The sequence below is a fragment of the Entelurus aequoreus genome, linkage group LG07 (assembly GCF_033978785.1).
Source record: "Entelurus aequoreus isolate RoL-2023_Sb linkage group LG07, RoL_Eaeq_v1.1, whole genome shotgun sequence".
Classification (NCBI taxonomy): domain Eukaryota; kingdom Metazoa; phylum Chordata; class Actinopteri; order Syngnathiformes; family Syngnathidae; genus Entelurus; species Entelurus aequoreus.
The window spans coordinates 40,945,740-40,972,424 of record NC_084737.1 but is presented as its reverse complement, the minus strand read 5'-3'; the positions used below and the strand labels follow the sequence as shown (position 1 = coordinate 40,972,424).

At 41.3% G+C, this 26,685-nt stretch overlaps 2 protein-coding genes across 3 annotated transcripts in view; one reads left to right on the top strand and one right to left on the bottom strand.

Annotated features, from left to right (window-relative positions):
• LOC133653869 (uncharacterized) overlaps positions 1-26,685 on the top strand; it is a 236,429-nt gene that overhangs the window by 46,302 nt on the left and 163,442 nt on the right. The window lies entirely within an intron of this gene.
• The window catches only part of eif2d (eukaryotic translation initiation factor 2D), a 53,193-nt gene continuing 30,103 nt past the window's right edge, over positions 3,596-26,685 (bottom strand). Inside the window, exons 13-16 of one of the 2 annotated variants that reach the window (XR_009826783.1) lie at positions 15,463-15,583; positions 7,914-8,088; positions 7,699-7,826; positions 3,596-4,387 (exon numbers count right to left, since the gene is read on the bottom strand). Coding sequence is in view for 1 of the 2 variants with exons in the window: in XM_062053620.1 (XP_061909604.1) it covers positions 7,756-7,826; positions 7,914-8,088; positions 15,463-15,583 (367 nt within the window). In the remaining variant the exon portion in view is untranslated. Of the gene's footprint in view, positions 4,388-6,684; positions 7,827-7,913; positions 8,089-15,462; positions 15,584-26,685 lie in introns of those variants that run through there. The other variant, XM_062053620.1, reaches the window with a different exon arrangement.

Genomic DNA, 26,685 nt, shown 5'->3' with positions numbered 1-26,685 from the left:
TAGCACCGAAAACACTGTCGCACCTGACATTTGTGCTGCTACCTCCTCCACACTTCTCATGGGGTGGTGGGGCCGTTTTAGTGCTCCATTTAAATCTTTGGGGTTGATGCATAATCTGATTTCCGATTTTCCTTTCTTGTGCGCAGCGACCATGGATGACACCCAATCTGTTGGTTCGGTGACTGAAGTAATAACGCCTATGCGTTCCATGCGTTCAAGTTCAGCTTTCACATAATCTTGCATCGCTACGGGGATGCGGTGGGCCGGCCTAACAACAGGCGGCACATTGGGGTCCACTGTCATTGTGTAAACAACTGGTAGTTCTCCGAGCTCTTCACTGAAAATATCTTGGTATTGTGTGAGGATTCGTGCGCTGAACTCTCCAGTGTTCTCTGTGGTGACATGGCGCACATCGGGACTCAACTCGACTAGCCCCATGCGCAGGCATGCACGGAAGCCCAACAGCGATGTCACATTTTTATCCACTATGAAAAATGTCAGTAGGTGGCGCTGTCCCTTTAAAAAGCATGTCAGTGTAGCTTCACCTTGTGTCTCGATTTTGGCTCCTCCGTAAGCAACCAAATTTGTGCTTTTGTGTTGTTTGGCGAGTTTCACGCCGCTGTTTACTCTAATGAAAGTCTTCAGTGACATTACATTGCATTTAGCACCTGTATCCACTTTCATTTCGGTTGGCACGTCATTTATGCACACTGTGACAAATCCTTCATCTTGGTCTCTTTGTTGTGGATTTACAGTGTCAACACAATTTTCAATTTCCAAGCCATCCACATAGAATGTGTCATTTTCACTTTGGCTGTGTTGATCACATCATGCACAGACTGTCCATAGTGCTTGTTTGTGGTAAACTTGGACTGGCTCTGTGGCTTTGACTTGCAACATTTTTTGTAGTGATGTTGTTTCATGCAGTTGTGACATTGTTGTCCAAACGCTGGACACATTTCCCTTTTTGCTGTGTGACTCCCTCCACAATTGTTACACTTTGTGATAGTCTGGGCAATTTTCTGGAATGTGCCTTTAAATTGCTTGTATTGTGTGGGTTTAATCTCATCAACATTGGTAGCTTGTGTAGCCAATGTTTTGAAATTTTCCTCTGTCATTTCGTGAATGCGGCAGATTGAGATTGCCTTGGCAAGAGTCAATTCACTGTCCCTCAATAATGTCTTTCTCAGAGAGTCGTTTGTGATGCCACACACAATTTTGTCACATATGAGTTTGTCAGTTAGATCTCCAAATTGACATGTTTTAGCTTTAATCTTCAAATCACTGATGAATGATTCCATGCTCTCTCCATGCTTTTGAATTCTCGAATGGAACTTGTGCCTTTCCAATGTTTTGTTCGTTCGCGGATTGCACATTTCTCTGAACTTCCTCTTCAGGCACTCAGGATCTTCCCGCGACTCCGCAGGAGCGAGAATAGCACCGCCCTCTCTGGCGGCACGCACCTCTGGCGCGTACGCAAACGAGCGCTCCCTCTCGATCGCTTCTGGACCAGCGAGGTTTAATAGGATGTATGCACGGGTCTTTGCGGGCTTGTCCGAGTGAGCAGCAGCAATGAAAATGTCATATTCCTGCTCAAAAATGCGCCAGTTCTCCGCGACATTGTCGTTGAAGACGACTGGGTCTGGACGACGAAACCCGTCCGCCATTAGGGATCGGCGTGTCCACCGCACGGCAGGAAAAAAATCTCCGGCGGCAAATTTTAGTACAAAAAGTACTCACAGGCGAGAAGTTTGTCCACTACTCTGACACCATGTTGTTGTTTGTGGTTACCAGTAGGAAGAACCATGCCGAGTTGCAGGAATAACTTGGCTTTAATAAAGACTTCAGGAGGACAGCAATTTTACATACGCACTGCATGAGAGAGTGGTAATAACTGATTCCCTGATGTGCACACCCTGGTGGTGTGTTCGAAAGTTACAACAACAAAACAGTCATTTTACCAAATGATCTACAGCACATATGTCAGAGTCAAGGCCCGCGGGCCATATCCGGCCCGCGAGAAGGTTTTTTACGGCCCTTGGGATGATCTTGATTTATTATTAGAACCGGCCCGCAGACCGCAGATCTTTTACACGCACCAATACTACATTTCCCACAATGCAACGGTGACGCACCGAGCAGTAGGCTGCTTCATTTCAATATTTATTGGCACAGCAGTCGTCAGCATCACAGTAAAATTAACTTTCAGATACCCATCAAAAATGGCAAAACGGAAGGTGGACACTGAGAACCGGGGGTTTCAAACAAGGTGGGAGTCGGAGTATATGTTTTTGGAGGTAGCTGGAAAACCTGTGTGTCTTCTGTGTGGAGAAAGTGTGGCGGTACTGAAAGAGTATAATCTGAGACGACATTATGAAACGAAACACGCGGACAAAAACAAGAATATGGACATGGAACAAAGGCTACAAAAGGCAGAGGAATTAAAACGAGGCCTCAAATCTCGACAGGCTCTGTTCAAAAAAGCCAAATCACAAGGCCAGGCTGCTGTCAAGGCCAGTTTTATTTTGGCAGAAGAGATCGCTAAATCAGCCCGGCCATTTACGGAGGGAGATTTCATCAAAAACTGCATGATTAAAGTTTGTGACGAAGTTTGCCCAGAAAAAAGGCAACTCTTTTTAAATGTGAGTCTGAGCAGAAACACCATTGCCGAGAGAGTAGACCAGTTGTCCATCAATCTAAAAGAGCAGCTTGTGAAAAAGGGAAAATATTTCATTGCATATTCCTTGGCTGTGGATGAGAGCACCGACATTTCTGACATTGCCCAGTTGTCAATTTTCATCCGCGGAGTGGACTCCAGCCTAAGCGTGACAGAGGAGTTTTTGGCTTTACGTCCTATGCATGGCACAACTACGGGGCATGATTTGTATGAAGAGGTGTCAAGATGTGTAAATGAGATGGAGCTGCCTTGGGAAAAACTCGTGGGTTTGACAACCGACGGAGCACCTGCGATGTGTGGACACAGGAGCGGACTGGTAGCGAAGATTACTGTGCAATCACATATTTAGAGTTTTTACTCAATTCAAGTTTAAAAGTTAAAGTTTAATATTTGTTTTCACTGCATGTTACTTCTCCTTAAACAAAGTGTTGTTTTTGATTTATAGATTTTTGCACTTTATTTTATTGTATTTCAATTTAATTATATTTTAAAAATATTTCAGTTGAGTGGATGATAGAAAATTGCTATTATTGTTTTTTTCTTTGAAGTAAATTTAGCCCACTTTTGCTAAAATAGAAAATATAGGCTACTGATGGTGCCTTGAATACCGGTTTCTTTCATTTAATGTTCATGTTATGGGGATTTTTATATAAAGGAAATTTGTCTTTTGTGTCTGTTGAAAATTAAAGATTACTGACAGAGCCATAAGAAAATATTGCTTTATTTATCTGATCATATTGGAATATATTTGTTAGGTTTTCAGTAGGTTCAATTAGGTTCACTAGACTATATGCGTCATTTAAAAATTTTTCAATGAACATTCGAACAGTCCGGCCCTCGGCTTGTAGCTAAATTTTTTATTTGGCCCTCCGTCCATTTGACTTTGACACCCCTGATCTACAGCAACCATTGAATAGACATTTTCACTTCAATTCTGCACTTTATTCAGTGAACATTTGAATTATAAGGTTTGTTAAAATGTTTTCTTCACTTGTACAGTGTATTCTGCAAATTAATGTTTTGTTTAAACATTTTGTAAAAAAATAAATAAAAAAGAAACCTGTTATACAGACCTGTATGAAGTTGCCCACTTTCATTATTGCAAATATCAAAATAACACTGCAATACGCTGGACAAAGTGGCTGGGGAGAGGGAAGTCTGGGCTTATCTGCTTAGGCTGCTGACCCCGCGACCCGACATCGGATAAGCGGAAGAAAATGGATGGCACTGCAATACGTTTGTGCTGTAAACATTTATGTTTCTACCGTTGAGGTTTTAAAGTTAGTTTAAAAAACATGATCTGACTAGTGATATCATCCAGCCCCTCACCACCACACACACTTTATCAAAATCTCCCCAAACTTGTCCCAAACGTTTGTGCTACACAATTTTTTTGTCTTATGATTATTGTATTTATGTTAGGTGCTAGGTGTAAATATTAAGACATTAACTTAAACTATAATTTTAGACAAACAATATCTATTGTCTGACTACAAGAAACATTGAAAAGTATATGAACAATAAGACATAAGGAACTTTTGAGCAAAAAAAATATATATATATATATATTTAATATGTTTATGTGAAATTTATTGAATATTCCAAACAATTTATTTGTGTGCAGAGAAGTTGTTCGGAAGCAAACTTCCATGAATCCATAGGTTGTGTATTCCGTCCTTGTTGAAATGGTCATGCAGCTGTGTGGTGACTCTGAAATAAGAATGTAACAATTAGATCACACGAAAACAGCTAAGACAATATAAGTCATACGGGGAAATGCATTTTTAGACAATAAGATTTGCCTGAGCGGCTAGGGGACACCAAAAAATGGATTAGAAAAGACAGATTTAAAATAAAAATAAAAAAATTCCTGCGGGCCGGATTTTGGACGCAAAGTTGGTAAGTAATGCTGCACACACTAATTGACAGTAAGATGCCATCTACAGTCGTGTTTATAAGTTTACGATTTCTTAGCCATTCTTCAGAGAATATGAATGATAACACAAAAACCTTTCTTCCACTCATACTTAAAGGCCTACTGAAACCCACTACTACCGACCACGCAGTCTGATAGTTTATATATCAATGATGAAATCTTAATATCAATGATGAAATCTTAACATTGCAACACATGCCAATACGGCCGGGTCAATTTATAAAGTGCAATTTTAAATTTCCCGCTAAACTTCCGGTTGGAAACGTCTATGTATGATGACGTATGCGCGTGACGTCACGACGGCAACGGAAGTATTCGTACCCAATGTGTCACCATACAAACTGCTGTTTTCATCGAACAATTCCACAGTATTCTGGACATCTGTGTTGGTGAATCTTTTGCAATTTGTTTAATGAACAATGGAGATTGCAAAGAAGAAAGTTGAAGGTGGGATCGGTGTATTAACGGCTGGCTGTAGCAACAAAACAAAGAGGACTTACTTGGATAGCTGACATCTGTGATCGGGTGAAGTCCTTCTTCGCGCCGTCGATCGCTGGAACGCAGGTGAGCACGGGTGTTGATGAGCAGATGAGGGCTGGCTGGCGTAGGTGGAGCGCTAATGTTTTTATCATAGCTCTGTGAGGTCCGGTTGCTAAGTTAGGTTCAGCGTCGTTAGCAACAGCATTGTTAAGCTTTGCCAGGTTGAGAATTATTAACCGTGTAGTTACATGTCCATGGTTTAATAGTATTGTTGATCTTCTGTCTATCCTTCCAGTCAGGGATTTATTTATTTTGTTTCTATCTGCATTTGAGCCAGATGCTATCACGTTAGCTCAGTAGCTAAAGAGCTTCGCTGATGTATTGTCGTGGAGATACAAGTCACTGTGAATGTCCATTTCGCGTTCTCTACTCTCATTTTCAAGAGGATATAGTATCTGAGGTGGTTTAAAATACAAATCCGTGATCCACAATAGAAAAAGGAGAGTGTGTGGAATCCAATGAGACCTTGTACCTAAGTTACGGTCAGAGCGAAAAAAGACACACCCTGCACTGCCTCTCTAGTTCTTCACTCTAACGTGCCTCATCCACAAATCTTTCATCCTCGCTCAAATTAATGGGGTAATCGTCGCTTTCTCGGTCCGAATCTCTCTCGCTCCATTGTAAACAACGGGGAATTGTGAGGAATTCTTCCTCCTGTGACGTCACGCTACTTCCGGTATAGGCAAGGGTTTTTTTTAATCAGCGACCAAAAGTTGCGAAATTTATTGTCGTTGTTCTATACTAAATCCTTTCAGCAAAAATATGGCAATATCGCAAAATGATCAAGTATGACACATAGAATGGATCTGCTATCCCTGTTTAAATAAATAAAAATCCTTTCAGTAGGCCTTTAATGGTTGTGTGAAGCTATTTATTGGCAAACAACTGTGTTTACTCTTTTTAAATCAAAATGACAAAAGAAAGTACCCAAATGACCCTGATCAAAAGTTTGCATACCCCAGTGACTTTGATCTGATAACATGCAAAAAAGTTGACACAAACAGGTTTGAATGGCTAGTCAATGTTCCAATCCTCACCTGTGACCTGTTTATTTGTAATTAGTGCGTGTGTATAAAGTCAGTGAGTTTCTGGGTTTCTGACAGACCATTGCATCTTTCATCCAGTGCTGCATGGATGTTGTTGGACTCTGAGTCATGGGGAAGGCAAAATAATTGTCAAAGGATCTGCGAGAAAAGGTAATTGATCTGCATAAAACAGGAAAGGGGTATAAAAAGATATCCAAGGAATTGAGAATGCCGATCAGCAGTGTTCAAACGCTGATGAAGAAGTGGAAAATGAGGGATTCAGGTAGACCAGCAAAGATTTCAGCCACAACTGCCAGGAAAATTGTTCGAGATGCAAAGAAAAATCCACAAATAAGTTCAGCTGAAATACAGGACTCTCTGAAAAAATGTGGTGTGGCTGTTTCGAGATGCATAATAAGGAGGCACTAGAAGAAAAAAGGGCTGCATGGTCGAGTCGCCAGAAGAAAGCCATTTCTGCGCAAATGTCAAAGTGTCCCGCTTACATTACGCCAAACAGCACCGAGACAAGCCTCAAAACTTCTGGAACAAAGTAATTTGGAGTGATGGCTTTCTTCTGGCGACTCGACCAAGGACCTTGCGAGAGTCAGGTTACTGGTTAGACATACAATGGCACTCCACAAGAATGCATCTTCAATTATGTCGTATAAATGTTTTTACACATGACAGGTGCTACTTTCAAAGATAGGATAGACTTTCATTTATCATTGGTAAGTACACTGACACTACAACGGTCATTGGCCTCATCACGGACATGAAGGATGGTCGCTCCTGCACAGGCCACAAAATATACGCAATGGAGAGGTGGGAGCAGACCAGGCAGAGTGGATCAAAGCAACAAAATGCAGCCATAAAATTCAATTTGATACTGTATTGAAATTACAGGATGGCCTATTATTAAATTTCTTGCTGTAACAGCAATTAGTACAGATAAAGTGATAATTTGAACAACAAACTACACACATGGCAATAAATGGTTTGAACATGTTTAATAACCTGCCCTGTTGATGAGGTTAGCCCAGGAACATGATGTGCAATGTTTACCGTTTGTATCCAGTATTCTTGTACTTTGTAACCAGTATACTTAGGAGTTTGTCATTTCACTCCCTGCTTTTCCCCTATTTTCCGTATTTGTCAGTATATGACCCAACTGGTGGACACATACATCATTTACGCGCACAGAAATTTGATTTGATTGATTTCAGGACATTTCAGAAATCCTGAAACAATGACAAAAAAATGATCTAAAACCTTTTACATCGAAAAATAAAATTGGGTCCTGACATAGGTCGGATACATTTGTTAGCCATACTGCTTGTTTCAAACTGATAGCTCCAATTGTATAAACATTTGAGGATAGACTTTTTTCCTTCCACATCAGAATATTATGTCTTCAGTTGGCAATGTTGACAGACATCAGTAAAATTATATTTCGACAGGTCAAACACTGAGCAGCTAGATTTACAGTATGTGGTATGATGTCACAAACAATCATCACTTACACAGAATAGAGCAGCTGTGTAAGCTATGCACAAGGTGAAGGGTAGACTGTTGAAATGCTACTTCTTCTTTCCACATTTAACAGCTTTGTCTAACCCTTGGATGTACTTGCAAGGAATTTGATAATGATCTGAAATGAAAGACGAAAAAGAATGTTTATTGAGAAGAACAATACAATTTTAGAAGTTCAAAGTAAGAATGTGATAAGGTTCCAAACCAAGGAGCAAACGGCCAACTTGTTGACTCTGGTTGCCTTGAATCTGGACCAGGACTTTGTCTTTGGCCCCTGGAACAGGCTGTAGGACTGATCTGGCTTGAACTCGGTGCTGTAATGCAGTGGCCACAGCAGTAGGATCCAAACCATATACTTCCAGGTTCTTTATTAGGGTAACCTGCACGTAGCACATGGAAACCATGAGAGCCAATACACTATATCAACGGTTCTGTTTTCTAAAGACACATTGCAGTTGAAAACTGCCAAAGGTTTGTTTAAGGCACTTCAGAAAAAACGTTTCCATAACATAATGTTGAGTTGTCTGATTCAATTTGTAGGAAGGGCAAAAATGCCAGGCAAATATATGGTAAAAAAGGCTTATATTTTTTAATAAATTTTACATGTACTGTAACTGACCATGTTTTCAACATCAAAAGGCCAAACACTTGATCAGATTAAAACAAACAAAAAACATGAACAACGTTCATAATAGCTTAATCGTATCTTTCTAATTCACGATATATATTATATGGAATTATGGTGTCAAATCTGATAACATTAAGCAGTAGCGCCAATAAAATCAAATCACAACAATTAGGCGAGCTTACCCATAAAGTGTTGCAAGTGGGTTAGGGTGATCAAATTAAGCGCTCCTTTTCTCCTAACTCAGGTACTGTAGCTAACCTCAGTGTGCTGTAAACTACCTCTGAGGTAAACATCCCCAGAGCTCACTGTAATTAAACATGGCATCGATCGTGTGGGACTTCTTCACTGTTTCAAAAGGAAAACATTTTGCGTGCTATTTGCACCTAATGTTTCGTAAACATTCCACGATGGAGGAACATTAAACATTGAGCTTCAACACATCAAACCTCATCAGCCACCTAAAACAAGAGCCTGTGCTGCTAAAGAAGCTGCCCCAAAGCCAGCCACAAAGAAAGGTGTGCACATTCTACAGTTACATTAAAAAAAATAATACTTTAAAAATAATTGTGCGGTTATCGATACCAGCCTTGAGAAGCACAGGGATGTGAGCACCCTTTGACAAAAAAAAGAGGAACAACTTCTATTGGCACAAATTGCTGACACGGAAACCCCGAAAGAACATTTTGAAAATTAAGACTACAGTTTCTGCAATTGGGCGCATTGAATTTTACCTTCAGATTCATTCTCATCTACAAACATCTTTTGGCTGTCCTTTTGACACTTACATGTCCCATGTAACGTACCACAGGATTTCTTTTAGAGCTGTCAAACGATTTAACTATTTAAACGCTGATTAATCGTAGTTTGTTCATAGTCAACCCACATTAATGACAATTAATCGCAGATAAATACAGTTTTTCGTCATTAATAAGTGTACCCTAGAAAGATAATTTTCAAGTTTTTATTACCATGACTGGACAATTAGTTTGCTTTAATGAAAGAGCATAATGAAGACATTATGATTTTTTAAACAACTCGGCACAAAAAGGACATAAACACACTTTTAAAGATAGTTTAAAAAAATAATTGCAGTACATTGGTGTCTTGCCAGGTTTTGTATTTTGTAGCAATACATAATTTGCATTCCTGCTGTAGGAGCACTTCAGAGGGGCGGAGCTACTTCTGTGTTTAGATACCATTTTCAAGCATTAACCCTGCTTGGCACATAGCATCAAGAGTTGGAATTGGGGGTTAAATCACCAAAAATTATTCCCGGGCGTGGCCACCGCTGCTGCTCACTACTCCCCTCATCTCCCAGGGGGTGATCAAAGGTGATGGGTCAAATGCAGAGAATAATTTCACCACACCCAGTGTGTGTGTGACAATCATGGGTGCTTAATTAATAACACAAAATGTGGATCGTTAACATCATGCTTTGATTGTCCAATATGTTTGGTAATGGATAATGTGATATTTCTACCTGAATAAATGCTTCTGATATTCTGTACATTACAGGTTCTACAAATTAGTGGTATTCATATCTTTGCACGGCATTATTATCAGTGTTTAAACTTCTCTATTTATTAACCGCCCCAATTATTTATTTATTGGGGCGGTATAGCTCGGTTGGTAGAGTGGCCGTGCCGGCAACTTGAGGATTGCAGGTTCGATCCCTGCTTCCGCCATCCTAGTCACTGCCGTTGTGTCCTTGGGCAAGACACTTTACCCACCAGCTCCCAGTGCCACCCACACTGGTTTAAATGTAACTTAGATATTGGGTTTCACTATGTAAAAGCGCTTTGAGTCACTAGAGAAAAGCGCTATATAAATATAATTCACTTCACTTAACTAATAAAATGTAATATGCAGCCTGATAAACATTCTGTAATTGTAGACTAGCAGAACAGGTTATAAAAGAATATCCAATTGATTTTAATCTGCCAGAAAACATTTATTTAGGTACAAATATTACAGAATAACATTACAAATGTTTTTGGACAAAGCATGATCTTAATGTAAGACAATTTTTCATTGTTTTGGTAGTAAGTCCGGATGTGAAGCGTAGCCCATTAATTGTGAAGCCGGAAGTGTGTGATTGGTACAAGAAGGTGTTTTGATTGACGAAAGTCTCCAATAAAAGTGAATCGAGATTTGCTTTGTACCACCTTTTTTTCTCTTGAGCTTTTATTCTAGTTTACTAAAGCAGAGTAACGATCTACATTTTAAGTTATTAATGCACTTAACTGTAAGGTAAACACAGACGTGAAGCTCCTCCTCTCTACAAGCAGCAAAGCGCCGTTCGCTCAAATGATGTCGTCTCACGGCAATTGAAAATAAAATTGTGTTGTCTGGTCTGAAGAATTACTTGCCATAGCTTTGGCCTGTGATTTCCATAATGTCCCCCTTTCTTTGTGCATTTCAGCTCGCTATTTTCAAACTTGTGTCTTAAAGGTTAACTGCACTTTTTTCGTTCACAATCATTATGAAATACATTACGACGGATGGATAAAAAAAAAAGCATTTAAACTTGCAAATAAGGGTAAATAAAAGTCAGCTTACAGCGGCGCCAATGGGAACTAATCTATTTTGCTCATAAAATCCAATAAATACCTATTCAAAAAAATCTAACAATACTGCATATACATTTCGTGATTTGAACATTGACCAAGTATTAGTGATAGTTATTATAAGCGCTAACATAGACAAACTATTTATAGCGACGCCATGATCACTTCTGTGTGTGCCTACATCGAGTGGTCTGCTGCTTCCTCGCGGCCTGTAAGTTTATAGTAGATCATAAATCATGCCTCTTACTTGAATAGTAGAAGAACGAGGACACATTCCGACAAGTTGGTACATTTTGACAGCCATATAAGACCCGAAACTGGTGAGGACGACACAAAAAAACGCTTGGTCCCTCCACCCCGTTTCTTTGTGAGGATTATGGGTCATTCTTCATCTAAATAGGAATATATGAACATCCCAGAGCAGTCGGCATCCTAACGACAGCAGACCTTGCACGGTAAATTATGTTTTATTAAGTTTGTTGGCTCTCATAAAGTCTGCAGTAATAATCAGCGATGAAGAAAAAAATAGGCTAACATCGCGATGCATTTTTTAAATAAATGTGCCGCGTATGCTTAAAGTGATCAAATTACGTAAATAATAAATGTTATTATAAATGTTCCCGTTACTACATTACATATATATTTACATCATGTATATAAAACCTCAGTGGAGGTGTTTGGAAGCTTTTTAAGGGCTTAGGCGGCGGAATTGCGCGGCTCCCACAGGCTCCATTGTAAGCAAACTTTTGATCGCACTTACTTAATATTTAGAATTAAAAAAATAAATAATAATAACATCTATCGTCATGTCTTTCATAATATTTGTGAACGATAGGCAAAATTCCAGAAAAAATGCAGTTCCCCTTGAACAGTAACTGGATGCCATTACATTTCCCCACACCACCGAACAGACAGAGAGTCAAAAAGGAGTCAGGACAAATGCGCGTTAATCACGCATCAAAACAATTCTCGCCATTGAAAGAACTTATAGTTAACGCGTTATTGTTATCCTGTAGCCGCACCCCCCCCCCCCCCCCCCCCCCCCCCAGGGAGATCGTGCGTTTACTCAGATACATGAAAAATTAGAGGGAACATTGCCCGGCGCTTGGCAATCACTTCAGCAGCACTGAGAGCAGACTTAGCCAAACTACCTCAAGATAATGTTGTAAAAAAATAATTTGACTCAAAAAACGCTACAACGTAAGTAAAGTAAGGCTCCACTTTCCAAAACAGTGCTTGCTTGTTGCTAATACACATTAGTCTGGCTATTGACATGTTACTGATTAGCAATATTGATTTTACATGGTAATTTCAAAACATTCAAATTTGTTAATGAAAACTACAACTAAGATGCATGTTACCATAAAACAGTACTTAACAGTATTAATACTTTTTAGGACTGAACAGACAGCAAAGACGGTCACTGAACTGAACTCAAAATTGGTATTGTTGAGTACTGGTTCCAAATCCCAGGTACCAGGAATCGGTACCGAATCAGTTCAAATCTGAACAGTACCCATTCCTAGTTACAAAGGGCTAAGGAAAACTGGGTGACTGAATGAAAGTCATATCCAGTGATGAATCGCAAATCTGCATTGGGCAAGGTGACTTCTGTTTGGTGCCGTTCCAATGAGATTTATAAAGACGACTGCCTAAAGAAAACATGCATATCATCACAGTCATGATGATATGGGGCTACATGTCAGGTAATGGCACTGTGTAGATGGCTGACATTACATCTTCAAAAAATGCACAAGTTTAAATTGACATTTAATATACTTTTTTTATTTCATCAATCAAAAGGATGACATAATTTTTCAAGATGATAATGCATCGTCGTCGTAGAGCAAAAATTGTAAAAAAAAAAGTTCCATGAAGAAAGATACATAATGTCAATGTCAAGTCTTGCAAATAGTTTGAATGTGCATCCAATTGTGGTGGACATTGAAAAAAACAGCCCATGACAAGAATCCAACCTTCAAAGCTGATAAGACAACAGCAATCAGAGAAAGTTGGAGCAAAATTGATGAAGAGTATGGCTTGTCACGCGTTAAAGGCCTACTGAAATGAATTTTTTTTATTTAAACGGGGATAGCAGATCTATTCTATGTGTCATACTTGATCATTTCGCGATATTGCCATATTTTTGCTGAAAGGATTTAGTATAGAACAACGACGATAAAGATTGCAACTTTTGGTATCTGATAAAAAAAAGGCTTGCACCTACCGGAAGTAGCGTGACGTAGTCAGTTGAACATATACGCAAAGTTCCCTATTGTTTACAATGATGGCCGCATGAAGTGAGAGAGATTCGGACCGAGAAAGCGACAATTTCCCCATTAATTTGAGCGAGGATGAAAGATTTGTGGATGAGTAAAGTGCAAGTGAAGGACTAGTGGGGAGTTGAAGCTATTCAGATAGGGAAGATGCTGTGAGAGCCGGGGGTGACCTGATATTCAGCTGGGAATGACTACAACAGTAAATAAACACAAGACATATATATACTCTATTAGCCACAACACAACCAGGCTTATATTTAATATGCCACAAATTAATCCTGCATAAAAACACCTGCGTGTTTGTTATGCTAGCTCCTAGCTCCTCTGCTAGCTCCTAGCTCCATAGAACACGCCAATACAATTCAAACACCTGATCAACACACACAATCACTCAGCCCAAAAGACCGTTTACCTAACCCAAGGTTCATAAAGCTTATATATTTTTAAAAAGTTACGTACGTGACGCGCACATACGGTCAAGTTATCGAATGTTTAGCAGCCAAGGCTGCATACTCACGGTACCTGATATTCAGCTGGGAATGACTACAACAGTAAATAAACACAAGACATATATATACTCTATTAGCCACAACACAACCAGGCTTATATTTAATATGCCACAAATTAATCCTGCATAATAACACCTGCGTGTTTGTTATGCTAGCTCCTAGCTCCTCTGCTAGCTCCTAGCTCCATAGAACACGCCAATACAATTCAAACACCCGATCAACACACACAATCACTCAGCCCAAAAGACCGTTCACCTAACCCAAGGTTCATAAAGCTTATATATTTTTAAAAAGTTACGTACGTGACGCGCACTTACGGTACGGTACGTGTTATGCTAGCTCCTAGCTCCTCTGCTAGCTCCTAGCTCCATAGAACACGCCAATACAATTCAAACACATGATCAACACACACAATCACTCAGCCCAAAAGACCGTTCACCTAACCCAAGGTTCATAAAGCTTATATATTTTAAAAAAGTTACGTACATACGCAAAAAAAAAGCCAAAGCTGCATACTCACAGTAGCACGTCTGCGTCTTTGTCATCCAAATCAAAGTAATCCTGGTAAGAGTCTGTGTTGTCCCAGTTCTCTACAGGCGTCTGTGTATCCAAATCAAAAGTCCTCCTGGTTAGAGTCTCTGTTATCCGAGTTCTTCCATCTTGACTGCATCTTTCGGGAATGTAAACAAAGAAGCGCCGGCTGTGTACTGTTGTGGCTGACTACGTTCGAAAAATACGTCCATTTCGCACCGACAACTTTCTTCTTTGCTTGCTTGGCTTCCTTCTCCATAATGCAATGAACATGATTGAAACAGATTCACGAACACAGATGTCCAGAATACTGTGGAATTATGAAATGAAAACAGAGCTTTTTCATATTGGCTTCAATGTGGAAGGCATACCCGTGTTCGTCGGGCTACGTCACGCGCATACGTCATCCTCAGAGGCGTTTCGAACCGGAAGTTTAGCGGCAAATTTAAAATGTCACTTTATAAGTTAACCCGGCCGTATTGGCATGTGTTATAATGTTAAGATTTCATCATTGATATATAAACTATCAGACTGCGTGGTCGGTAGTAGTGGGTTTCAGTAGGCCTTTAAGGCCATGCTTCATAGACTGCAAGCTGTTGTAAAAGCCAGAGGTGACGCAACAATGTACTAGTGGTGTGTTGTAGTGTTTGTTTGATGAGACTGTTACGGACTACCGCAATTTATTTTCTTGATCTATTTTAGTGTTTCTTAAAACCAGTGTCATGTCTGTTATCTGCTTTTTTCTACAAAACTAAACAACTGAACATCCTCCAAGAATGGTGATTGCATAATTTTTGCTCAGGTTGTAGCAGAGCTTCCCACATCTTTTCTCCAGTATTTTTCAAAAAAATCTAAGGGAATGCCATCCACACCTGTTGTTTGCCACTTGCCGTTAACTTAAGAGAATTCTTGAGTTCCTCCATACTGATTTCCCACACAGCTCATTCCTTCTTGGCTTCCTCTTCAGCTACTATCATGCATCTGGATGTGCATATTCTTCTTTGTTTCGCATGTTCTTAAAGTGCTCCTTCCACCTGGCATTGATGTCTAAAAGGTCTGTGGGAAGCTTACTACCACTCACTGACTTCACTGGAGTGACTGTTTATAGACAACATGCGACAATTGAAAACAAGAGTAGTTTTGTTTTGGTTTTCAGAAATTGTATCCCTGTGTTAATTTTTTTTTCATTTAAAAGCACTATACAATTTTACAAAGACAGAATATCAGGGAGTGTGATCACCTTTTTATTGGAGCCTCGGGAAGCGACAGTGATATCTATGGGTTCAACGTGGCCTTTCTTTATTATGGGTATCTGTCCAGGAAACACCATTTGATAGCACTGCTGCATTCTTCCGAGTGTCCTGTAAGAAAGAGAGGCTTTTATATAGACTGTTTTAATGGATGAATGGAAGTCAAATAACACAAATAGTTGCTGTTCAAATACAAAAAAATGCTCATCAGATTGAAAAGTGAAGTTGTTACTAGTGAAAGTACACAAAAATGAAACCTCTTGATAATCTCTCACAAGAATCATTAGATTTCCTGTAAAGCTACAGTGTTAACAGCAAATTCTAACTATGCAAGGGCAGCAATTGGTGTCTTTCCTTTAGCTTCATCCCTCAGTGGAAATCCATTTGTTTCTAAATGTGGCAGACTGACTATCCAACTAAAAAGGAGCACCCACATGTTGTTGCTAGGAAGCTGTTGTTTAGTGTGGCACCCACAATGATGGCTAGATTTTATAAAGATGGGTCAATTCTACTGACCTGATCATGATACCCTCCACATCTATCATAGGAAATGCAAAGTGTAAAAAAAAGAAACCCCAGCTATAAACTAATCTTTTCAACGATGTTGTGACAATGCTATTCATAAAAGCACAATCATCCAATGGAAAAATCTACACCTTACAGCCCTCATATGTTCAATTTTAAACCTCTCAAAATTACACTGCTATGCTGCAACATGCCAAGAGTAGGGATGTATACAGAGAACCAGTATTTTTTGGTACTGGTTTCTAATTGGATTGATCCAGGATGACCAATCCAAATGGCTACCCGTATTTTTTTTACCCAGCTGACCATCATAATTATGACATGCTGTCACATTCACTTCCAGTGTTGCTGCTACGCATTAAAAAAAAAGACACAGGTAGGATCTGTTAATCAGCTTGGAATAATCACAAATAAGGAAGCAACAACACAACAAAGTTTGTAACACAGGATTTATACAGGTATTAGCAAATCTAACTTAATGCTTTTTAATGCCATTTTAATGCCACTTAAAAAAATGTAATTCCAATTGTCCGAACCCATTTGGTTATTATACAGTGCATAGTCAAAAGCTTACAGTTGTCTGTATAGACACATAAGGAAAAAAAAAAAAGTAAAATGTGTTATATTTGTATAGCGCTTTTCTACCTTCAAGGTACTCAAAGTGCTTTGACACTATTTCCACAGTCACCCATTCACACACTGATGTCGGGAGCTGCCATGCAAGACCCTAACCACGACCCATCAGAAGTAAGGGTGAAGTGTCTTGCTCAAGGACACAACAGACATGACGAGGTTGGTAGAAAGTGGGGATTGAACCAGGAACCTTCAGGTTGCTGGCACGGCCACTCTCCCAACCGCGCCACGCCGTCCTCATAAGCATTTGACAATGATAATGTTAAATAGTTGACACATTTACATTAACTGTAATTACTATTGGCTCGCAAGACAGTTTCATCTGAGAATTAATTTTTCTGTAGTAGAGTTCAGTGTTCTGACTTTGTGCACCCATACAGTATATCGGCGATATATCGATATACTCGATATATCGCGGGGTTGTCTCTGTGCGATATAGAAAATGACTATATCGTGATATTCGAGTATACGTTCTCACGCAGTTGCTTTTAGCTGCGGGGCATTAAACTGCAGACGTTTTTCACTCTTTTCCTGTCTCTCCTTTTCACAGACACTATATGTCAGGGGTGTCAAAGTCAAATGGACGGAGGGCCAAATAAAAAATTTAGCTACAAGCCGAGGGCCGGACTGTTCGAATGTTCATTGAAAAATTTTTAAATGACGCATATAGTCTAGTGAACCTAATTGAACCTACTGAAAACCTAACAAATATATTCCAATATGATCAGATAAATAAAGCAATATTTTCTTATGGCTCTGTCAGTAATCTTTAATTTTCAACAGACACAAAAGACAAATTTCCTTTATATAAAAATCCCCATAACATGAACATTAAATGAAAGAAACCGGTATTCAAGGCACCATCAGTAGCCTATATTTTCTATTTTAGCAAAAGTGGGCTAAATTTACTTCAAAGAAAAAAACAATAATAGCAATTTTCTATCATCCACTCAACTGAAATATTTTTAAAATATAATTAAATTGAAATACAATAAAATAAAGTGCAAAAATCTATAAATCAAAAACAACACTTTGTTTAAGGAGAAGTAACATGCAGTGAAAACAAATATTAAACTTTAACTTTTAAACTTGAATTGAGTAAAAACTCTAAATATGTGATTGCACAGTAATCTTCGCTACCAGTCCGCTCCTGTGTCCACACATCGCAGGTGCTCCGTCGGTTGTCAAACCCACGAGTTTTTCCCAAGGCAGCTCCATCTCATTTACACATCTTGACACCTCTTCATACAAATCATGCCCCGTAGTTGTGCCATGCATAGGACGTAAAGCCAAAAACTCCTCTGTCACGCTTAGGCTGGAGTCCACTCCGCGGATGAAAATTGACAACTGGGCAATGTCAGAAATGTCGGTGCTCTCATCCACAGCCAAGGAATATGCAATGAAATATTTTCCCTTTTTCACAAGCTGCTCTTTTAGATTGATGGACAACTGGTCTACTCTCTCGGCAATGGTGTTTCTGCTCAGACTCACATTTAAAAAGAGTTGCCTTTTTTCTGGGCAAACTTCGTCACAAACTTTAATCATGCAGTTTTTGATGAAATCTCCCTCCGTAAATGGCCGGGCTGATTTAGCGATCTCTTCTGCCAAAATAAAACTGGCCTTGACAGCAGCCTGGCCTTGTGATTTGGCTTTTTTGAACAGAGCCTGTCGAGATTTGAGGCCTCGTTTTAATTCCTCTGCCTTTTGTAGCCTTTGTTCCATGTCCATATTCTTGTTTTTGTCCGCGTGTTTCGTTTCATAATGTCGTCTCAGATTATACTCTTTCAGTACCGCCACACTTTCTCCACACAGAAGACACACAGGTTTTCCAGCTACCTCCAAAAACATATACTCCGACTCCCACCTTGTTTGAAACCCCCGGTTCTCAGTGTCCACCTTCCGTTTTGCCATTTTTGATGGGTATCTGAAAGTTAATTTTACTGTGATGCTGACGACTGCTGTGCCAATAAATATTGAAATGAAGCAGCCTACTGCTCGGTGCGTCACCGTTGCATTGTGGGAAATGTAGTATTGGTGCGTGTAAAAGATCTGCGGTCTGCGGGCCGGTTCTAATAATAAATCAAGATCATCCCAAGGGCCGTAAAAAACCTTCTCGCGGGCCGGATATGGCCCGCGGGCCTTGACTCTGACATATGTGCTATATGTCATCATCACGGCACCGATGAAGGCTGCCTTGGTGCTCTCGTACGCTCTGTAAGGCTGAAACGACGCGTCGACATAGTCGACGTCATCGGTTACGTAAATACGTCGACGCCGTTTTTGTGCGTCGACGCGTCGCATATTTACGTCACACTACCGTCATGGCGAAGCGCAAAGCAGACGATCAAAGCAGACGATGCGAGCGAGGGGGGAAAAGCATGCCAAAAGTGGTCAAAAGTGTGGTAGTATTTCAATAAACGGCCTAATAATGTTGTTGTATGCACACTGTGTCGAGCGGAAATGGCCTATCATAGCAGCACAACGGCTATGAACGAACATTTGAAAAGAAAACCATCAACTAGTCAATCGTCCGCGCGAGCACACGTTGTCATCATTACACAAAAACATGAATGTGTCATTTGTATCTGCTAGGGGTGTAACGGTACGTGTTTTGTATTGAACCGTTTCGGTACGGGGCTTTCGGTTCGGTACGGGGGTGTACCGAACGAGTTTCTAAGCTAAAGCTAAAGTGTTAACAAGCTGCTTTGCTCCGTCTGCCTCTGTCTCAGCACGCAGCATTGTCCCACCCACACAACCATCTGATTGGTACACAGAAAGCATTATCAGCCAATCAGCAGTGCGTATTCAGAGCGCATGTAGTCAGCGCTTCAGCGTCGAGCAGATAGGTGTTTAGCAGGTGAGCATCAGGCAGCGGACTCTCCCCAAATGATAATAAACACCTCCCAGTCAACTACTAGTAACATCACTATGAGCCCGTTGACCTTCTAGAAACTTAAACTGCAGCTCAGCTCACTCGCAGTCCTGGCTTGAGGTGAAGGCTAATTACCTCTCAGTTCCAGCCACATCGACCCCTTTTGAGCGCCTATTTTCAGATTCTGGGAATATTGTAAACAAGAAAAGAACCAGAGCATGTACATTTGCTAACCTTTCTTCATTACAACTGTTAGTCACTCACTGGAATGAGTAGAATTGGTTATTGTGTACTGTGTTGGACTGGATGTTTATTTTGCACATTTTAAAAGCAATACTTAATGTTTACAGTGCTCCAGAATATTTAGATTGCCACTTTTTTGTATTGGATGTTTATCTTTATTTTTGCACGTTTTAGCAAATAAGCAATACTTTCACATTTGTTAAAATGTTTACACTGTTGTTACAGAATATTTCGTTTTGCACTTTTTTGTTTTGGATGTTTATCTTTATTTTTGCACATTTTAAAGAAAAATAAGCAATACTTTTACTTTTGAAATGCTTATACTATTGCAGAATATTAAGATTTGCACTGGATGTTGACTTTTATATTTGCACATTAAAAAGCAAATAAGCTACTTTTAATTTTGTTAAATGTTAAAAGTTTTAAATGTTTACATTGTTACAGAATATTTAGTCATGTTGTTGTCAATGTTGACTGAGTGGCCATACTTCTTTTTTTTGTAAATAAAAGCCATGCCTTTTGAAAGAACGGGCCTACATTCATTTTTTCATCTTCATTTTGAATAAAAAAATAATCGGTAAAAGGAAAAAAAATCTATAGATTAATCGGAAAAAAAAATAAAAATCTATAGATTAACCGATTAATCGAAAAAAATAATCTATAGATTAATCGATAGAAAAATAATCGTTAGCTGCAGCCTTAGCGCTCTGTTTTGTTTGTTTTTGTGCATAAATTGTGTGTCCGGGTGCTCTTACACCCGCGAAGAGCTACTGAACATCAGATCCATCATCCCTATGGACTTATTACCAGTCATCTTAACGTCAGCTGTGGATTTGGTCCATTCTGTGATCAAAAGAGGGAGACCGCACCGAAGAGGGAAACGTGCGGGCGCTCTTGTCTGTCTTCGCGGACGGGGATTACGCACGCCTCTACCAGGCATCTTCCTCTCCAACGTCCGCTCACTTGCCAACAAGATGGACGAGCTAGCGTTGCTGATGAGAAGGAACAAGGACTTTTCCTCATCTTGTGTGTTGTGCTTCACGAAGACATGGCTGAGCGCGAGTGTCCCGGACGGCGCGGTGCAACTGGATGGCTTTCATCTTCTCCGCGCGGACAGAGACGCGGCGCTCTCTGGCAAAAAAAGAGGCGGTGGAGTCTGCTTCTTTGTCAACAACAGCTGGTGTACAGACGTGACAGTGATTTCAAAACACTGCTGTCCTTCTCTGGAATATATCTTCATCCACTGTAAACCCTTTTACTCACCGCGTGAGATTGTTTCATTCATTCTGGTGGCTGTTTACATCCCGCCCGGCGTGGACGTGCGTGGCGCTCAGCGCGCGCTTGCAGGACAAATCTTACATGTGGAACGGTCTTTTCCTGACTCTCTTGTTATCGTGCTTGGTGACTTTAACGAGGGAAATTTGAGCCAGGAATTACCAAAGTATAGACCAGACCTGGGCATTCTGCGGCCCGCGGGCCGCATCCGGCCCTTTGTGCGTCCCTGTCCGGCCCGCGTGAGGCCAATTATAAATGACAAAATAAATTTAAAAAAGTATCTATGTCGAGTGTGCAATACAACGGTGCTGCTTTTGTTTTGAAAATCGTTATTTGTATTACTTCCGTATGGACGTATGCGTGTGCGTGATTGTGAGTGAATGTGAACAGCTGCAATAACAAATTACAAAATAAAGTTGAAAAAACATCTATGTCGTGCGCGCAATACAACTGTGCTGCTTTTATTTTGAAAAGTATTATTTATGGGCGTGTGTCCGTGTGTAACCTGCGAGTGAAGGTGCACATGCAGCGACTAGTGATGCACGGTTTACACCCGAGACGCTAAAAAGATAAAAGTTGATGAAGAATGGCGTGTTTCCAACAAGACATGGACTGCAAAGCAACGTTCCCTCTAAGGTGCGTGCCTGCGCAACTGCTCACTGCTCAAGCGTCTACTGCGCGCAGCAAATATATGCCGCGCACCAAATCAAATCCCATCTGAATTCTAAACAAAATAAACACATTTATTCTATGTAATTTTGCAATGCAACTCTGAGTGACAGTGACAACAAGCGGCCCTAACGGTGTTCGTGAACACCGTTCAATTATTGTAACGTCTATCGAGATGCTTCGAGGACAGGAATTATATCGATCACTTTATTGAGCAAAACTGTTTATATTCGGACATAACCACACCAAAAACATGAGTAAAACAATTCTATCTCGAAAAACTAGTCATTTTCTGCTGTACAAACCAGGCCAAAACCAACTTGTCATCTGTCACCAACACGCATAGCACTAAACCACTGGTGCGTTTATGGCCACACAAAAAGTCGGACAACTCAAACACCACACAAAGTTACACTATGACTCCTCAGTCATACGTGTGCTTTTTTTACTGTCATTTATTATTAATGTTAATTTATTTATATTAGTCATGGAATGCTGTTACACACACTATGTTGAAGTATTACTATTATTATTAATTATTATTATTATTATTATTATTATTTATCTGACGGTATATATCAAAAATAATATTGAGCAAAATTTAATTGAAATATTGTCGATGTGGCCCTCCAGCAGTGCTCGGGTTGCTCATGCGGCCCCCGGTAAAAATGAATTGCCCACCCCTGGTATAGACAGTTTATTAAATGCCCGACCAGAGAGGAGAACACGCTGGATCACTGCTACACTAGATTGAGCAAGGCTTTTCATGCAGTCCCGCGCGCTGCTCTTGGCCTATCAGATCATGTGATGGTGCACTTGATCCCTTCATACAGACAGAGACTGAAACTGGCTAAAACTGTTATGAGGACCATTAAGTGTTTCACCGACGAGTCTGTGGACGAGTTGCGTGCTTATTGGGAGACGACAGACTGGGAGGCAATTGGAGCGGCCACGGACAATCAGGACGAGTATACGGACACTGTGACCTCATACATACAGTTCAATGAGGCGCGCATCATTCCAACGGGCACCAGAGTTTGTTATAACAACGACAAGCCCTGGTTCACACCCAAGCTCCGACAGCTGCGCAAGAAGGAGGAGGCTGCGTGGAGAAGCGGGGACCAGAGTACATACAGAGAAGCGAAGTACCACTTCAACAGGGAAGTGGAGAAAGCTAAATCTGTGTACTCTAACCGTCTACAGGAACAGTTCCGCTCCAATGATTCTGCGGCCGTTTGGAGAGTTCTAAGGGCCCTCACGAACTATAAGCCCAAAACCCCCCAGGCCCTGAATGACCGGACTCTCGCTCAGGGCCTCAACACACATTACTGTCGTCATGAACGGCCTTCAGCTCATCAAAGCCATGCTCCCCCCACCATCACCCTCCCCACCAATGCCAGCACTTCATTAAAGGACATCACAGGACTCCAAAAACATCATAGGACTGTAAAGGCCCTCTCCATCCAAGAAGAGGCTGTACGCCGGCAGTTCTTGAGGCTGCATACGCGGAAGGCCCCCGGGCCGGCTGGTGTCTCCCCCTCCACTCTCAGACACTGTGCGGATCAGCTGGCTCCTGTCTTCAATGACATTTTTAACACCTCTCTGGAGCTATGCCGCGTGCCGTCCTGCTTTAAGACCTCCACTATTGTCCCTATCCCCAAGAAAGCACGGATCACAGGACTCAATGACTACAGGCCGGTCGCGCTGACGTCTGTGGTCATGAAGTCCTTTGAGCGCTTGGTCCTGCCCCACCTCAAAGACATCACCGCCCCCCTCCTGGAACCACTGCAGTTCGCCTATAGAGCCAACAGGTCTGTGGATGATGCAGTGAACCTGGCCCTCCACTTCATCCTGGAGCATCTGGACTCCCCAGGAACCTACGCTACGATCCTGTTTGTGGACTTCAGCTCTGCCTTCAACACCATCCTCCCTGGACTGCTACGAGACAAGCTCTACCAGCTCAGCGTGCCCGACTCCCTCTGCAGTTGGATCAATGACTTCCTGACAGACCGAAGACAGCACGTGCGGCTGGGGAAGATTGTCTTGGACAGTCGAACCACGAACACTGGTACTCCTCAGGGCTGTGTACTCTCCCCCTGGCTCTTCTCCCTGTATACAAACTGCTGCACCTCCAGTCACCAATCCGTAAAACTGCTCAAGTTTGCAGATGACACCACCCTCATCGGGCTCATCTCGGATGGCGAAGAGTCCGCCTACAGGAGAGAGGTGGACCGGCAGACGTCCTGGTGCAGCCTCAACAACCTGGAGCTGAACGCCCAGAAAAAAGTGGAGATGATCATGGACTTCAGGAAAGTCACAGCCCCACCATCCCCCCTCACCCTGATTGACTCTTCCACCCCCGTCCCCATTGTGGACTCCTTCCGTTTCTTGGGCACCACCATCACCCAAGACCTCAAGTGGGAGCTGAGGATGTACCTCCTGCGGCAGCTGAGGAAACTTAAGGTGCCGACCGAGATGCTGGTGCAGTTTTACTCAGCCATCATAGAGTCCATCCTGACCTCCTCCATCAGTGTGGTTTCCCGGCGCCACAGTCCAGGATAAGCATAGACTGCAGCGCATGGTACGTGCTGCTGAGAAGGTGATTGGCTGCAAGCTCCCACCCCTCCAGGACCTGTTCTCCTCCAGGACCAGGAGGCGTGTGGGTCAGATCACAGCTGACTCTTCTCACCCTGGACACAAACTATTCTCCCCTCTCCCCTCAGGCAGGAGACTACGGTCCATCCAGACCCACACCTACCGCCACCTGAACAGTTTTTTCCCCTCGGCCATCAGGCAAATGAACAATAACTCCTAACAGTAGCTCCTTGAATTCCTTCTAAGTCTATAACATGATCTGATAGCCCAGTTACAGCTCTTTTTATGACCAAATATGTGTTATATGTGTTTTATGTTGCACGATTGCACCAAGAAAAATTCCTAGTTTGTGAACCCGTTCTCAAACAATGGCAATAAAAAAACTATTCTGACTTAAAACAAGCGCACCTTCTTACATACGTCACATACTGTCATGTGAGCAACGTCTCACGCTCCCGCGGAGCAGACAGAGCGACATGGTAACGTTAGCTGTGATGCTAACAGCTAACGGTGTGGTTTGAGTGGTAATGCGAGAGAAAGAAGGTGCGAATCTGGTAACAATGGAGGAATAATTAATTCCCAAGAAAAACAGCACGGAGTCCATCATCTGACGGTGGATTGGCTTCAAGCGGGAAGATGTCTTTACATGTCAACATCTCCGTTCTGTGCCACACCAACTAAATGCCGAAGCAACTACAGTATTTCCCATCAACACCGTAGAACTTATACTATTTGATATGCAGCTCATTTTTATGTGACACTTAGTGAAATATCTTGTGTGTTATTATGCACAAAAGTGCGCTTTATTTGTTTTAAACTATTGTAGTGGCATTCTGTACAAAAAGTGCACTTTAATTTAGTGTTGTTTTGATATGTCATCTTAGTGACATCATTCACAAAAGTGCACTTATAGCTTGTTTTAAAATGTCTCTGACAATCTTGCACTTTCTGTTTTGGAAATGACATCACTTGTGCCACTGCTTAATAACTGTTTAATAAATACAGTTTTGCTAAATTGACTTAGTTTTGATTTCCCTCTCTGCATGAAAGTTTAAAATGAGCATATATTAATGCAGTATGAACAAGAATGTTTTAATGTAGACACAGAATCATCATACTGCTGTGATTATATGCATCAAGTGTTCATTCAAGGCTAAGGCAAAATATCGAGATGTATATCGTGTATCGCGATATGGCCTAAAAATATTGAGATATTAAAAAAAGGCCATATCGCCCAGCCCTACCGTAGACATTAGCCAATTAAAAGGTTCAGCCTATGAATCATCAATCACACTGTACCTTCAATCAAAATTATTAAAGATGAACTGCAATCAAGCCATCTACCGCCAGAGAGAGCTTCGATTCCCACCTCTGGAAGATCTTTGAACATGTTACGAGGGAGGCGCTGGACATTTAGTCCGAGTGGACCATGTTCCGTGCCTCTATTGTCGAGGCAGCCAATCGGAGCTGTGGCCGCAAAGTGGTTGGTTCCTGCCGTTGCGGTCCGGCTGGTGTACACCAACGGGGAGGGATGCCGTCAAGCTGATGAAGGAGTCCTATCGGCTCCTTTTGGCTTATGAGACTCGGGAGGCAGCGGACAGGTACCAACAGGCCAAGCTGTGTGCGGCTTTTGCGGTTACACAGGCAAAAACTCTGACATTTTGTAGAAGTCATGGAGAACGACCCTGGACGGCTTCGAAGTGATTCTGGACCACCATCCGCCACCTCAGGAAGGGGAAGCAGTGCACTGTCAACACTGTGTATAGTGGGCACGATGTGCTGCTGGAATACTGGCTGTTACGCATGGAGATTTGGCGAGTTCCACAGTTTTATAGAATACATGGAATCAGAACATTCCTCTGAAACCATAAAAGCCCAAACTCGTCACATGTTCATTCTGCCTTACCAAAAAAGTAAAATTCACACCCACAACAGTCCCAAATTATTAAAAAAAATTGTGATGTGATTATATGTGATAACATATAACCAGAAAAGTGAGCACAATACCATGTTGCTTTAGTGTTCTCTAATCCGACCTTCCATTGACAGGTGCAATATTATTGCTTTCAGACAAAGCTTTTTTGTGTAAGAGAGGTTTCTTACCTCCTGATAGTTTTGGCTGACAATTCAGCCTTGTCAGAGCTGTGTCAGCTTCTTAGTGTGAAGTGTCTAAAAACAGCTGACCGGGTTGGGAAACTTTCAAAATAAAGTTACCCGACCCTGCCATATGTATTCAGCCTCTCAGATGTGCAAAAGTATATATGCCCCATTATTTGTTCTTGATTTCCATAGCCTTCTTGATCCCATCTGTTGTATTTTTTTGTTTCTGATTAAATGACTTTTTTATTGTCCAAGGCCATGAGGTGGTTGTCCCTACTGCAGTGGTCTGTTATAGCTGTTT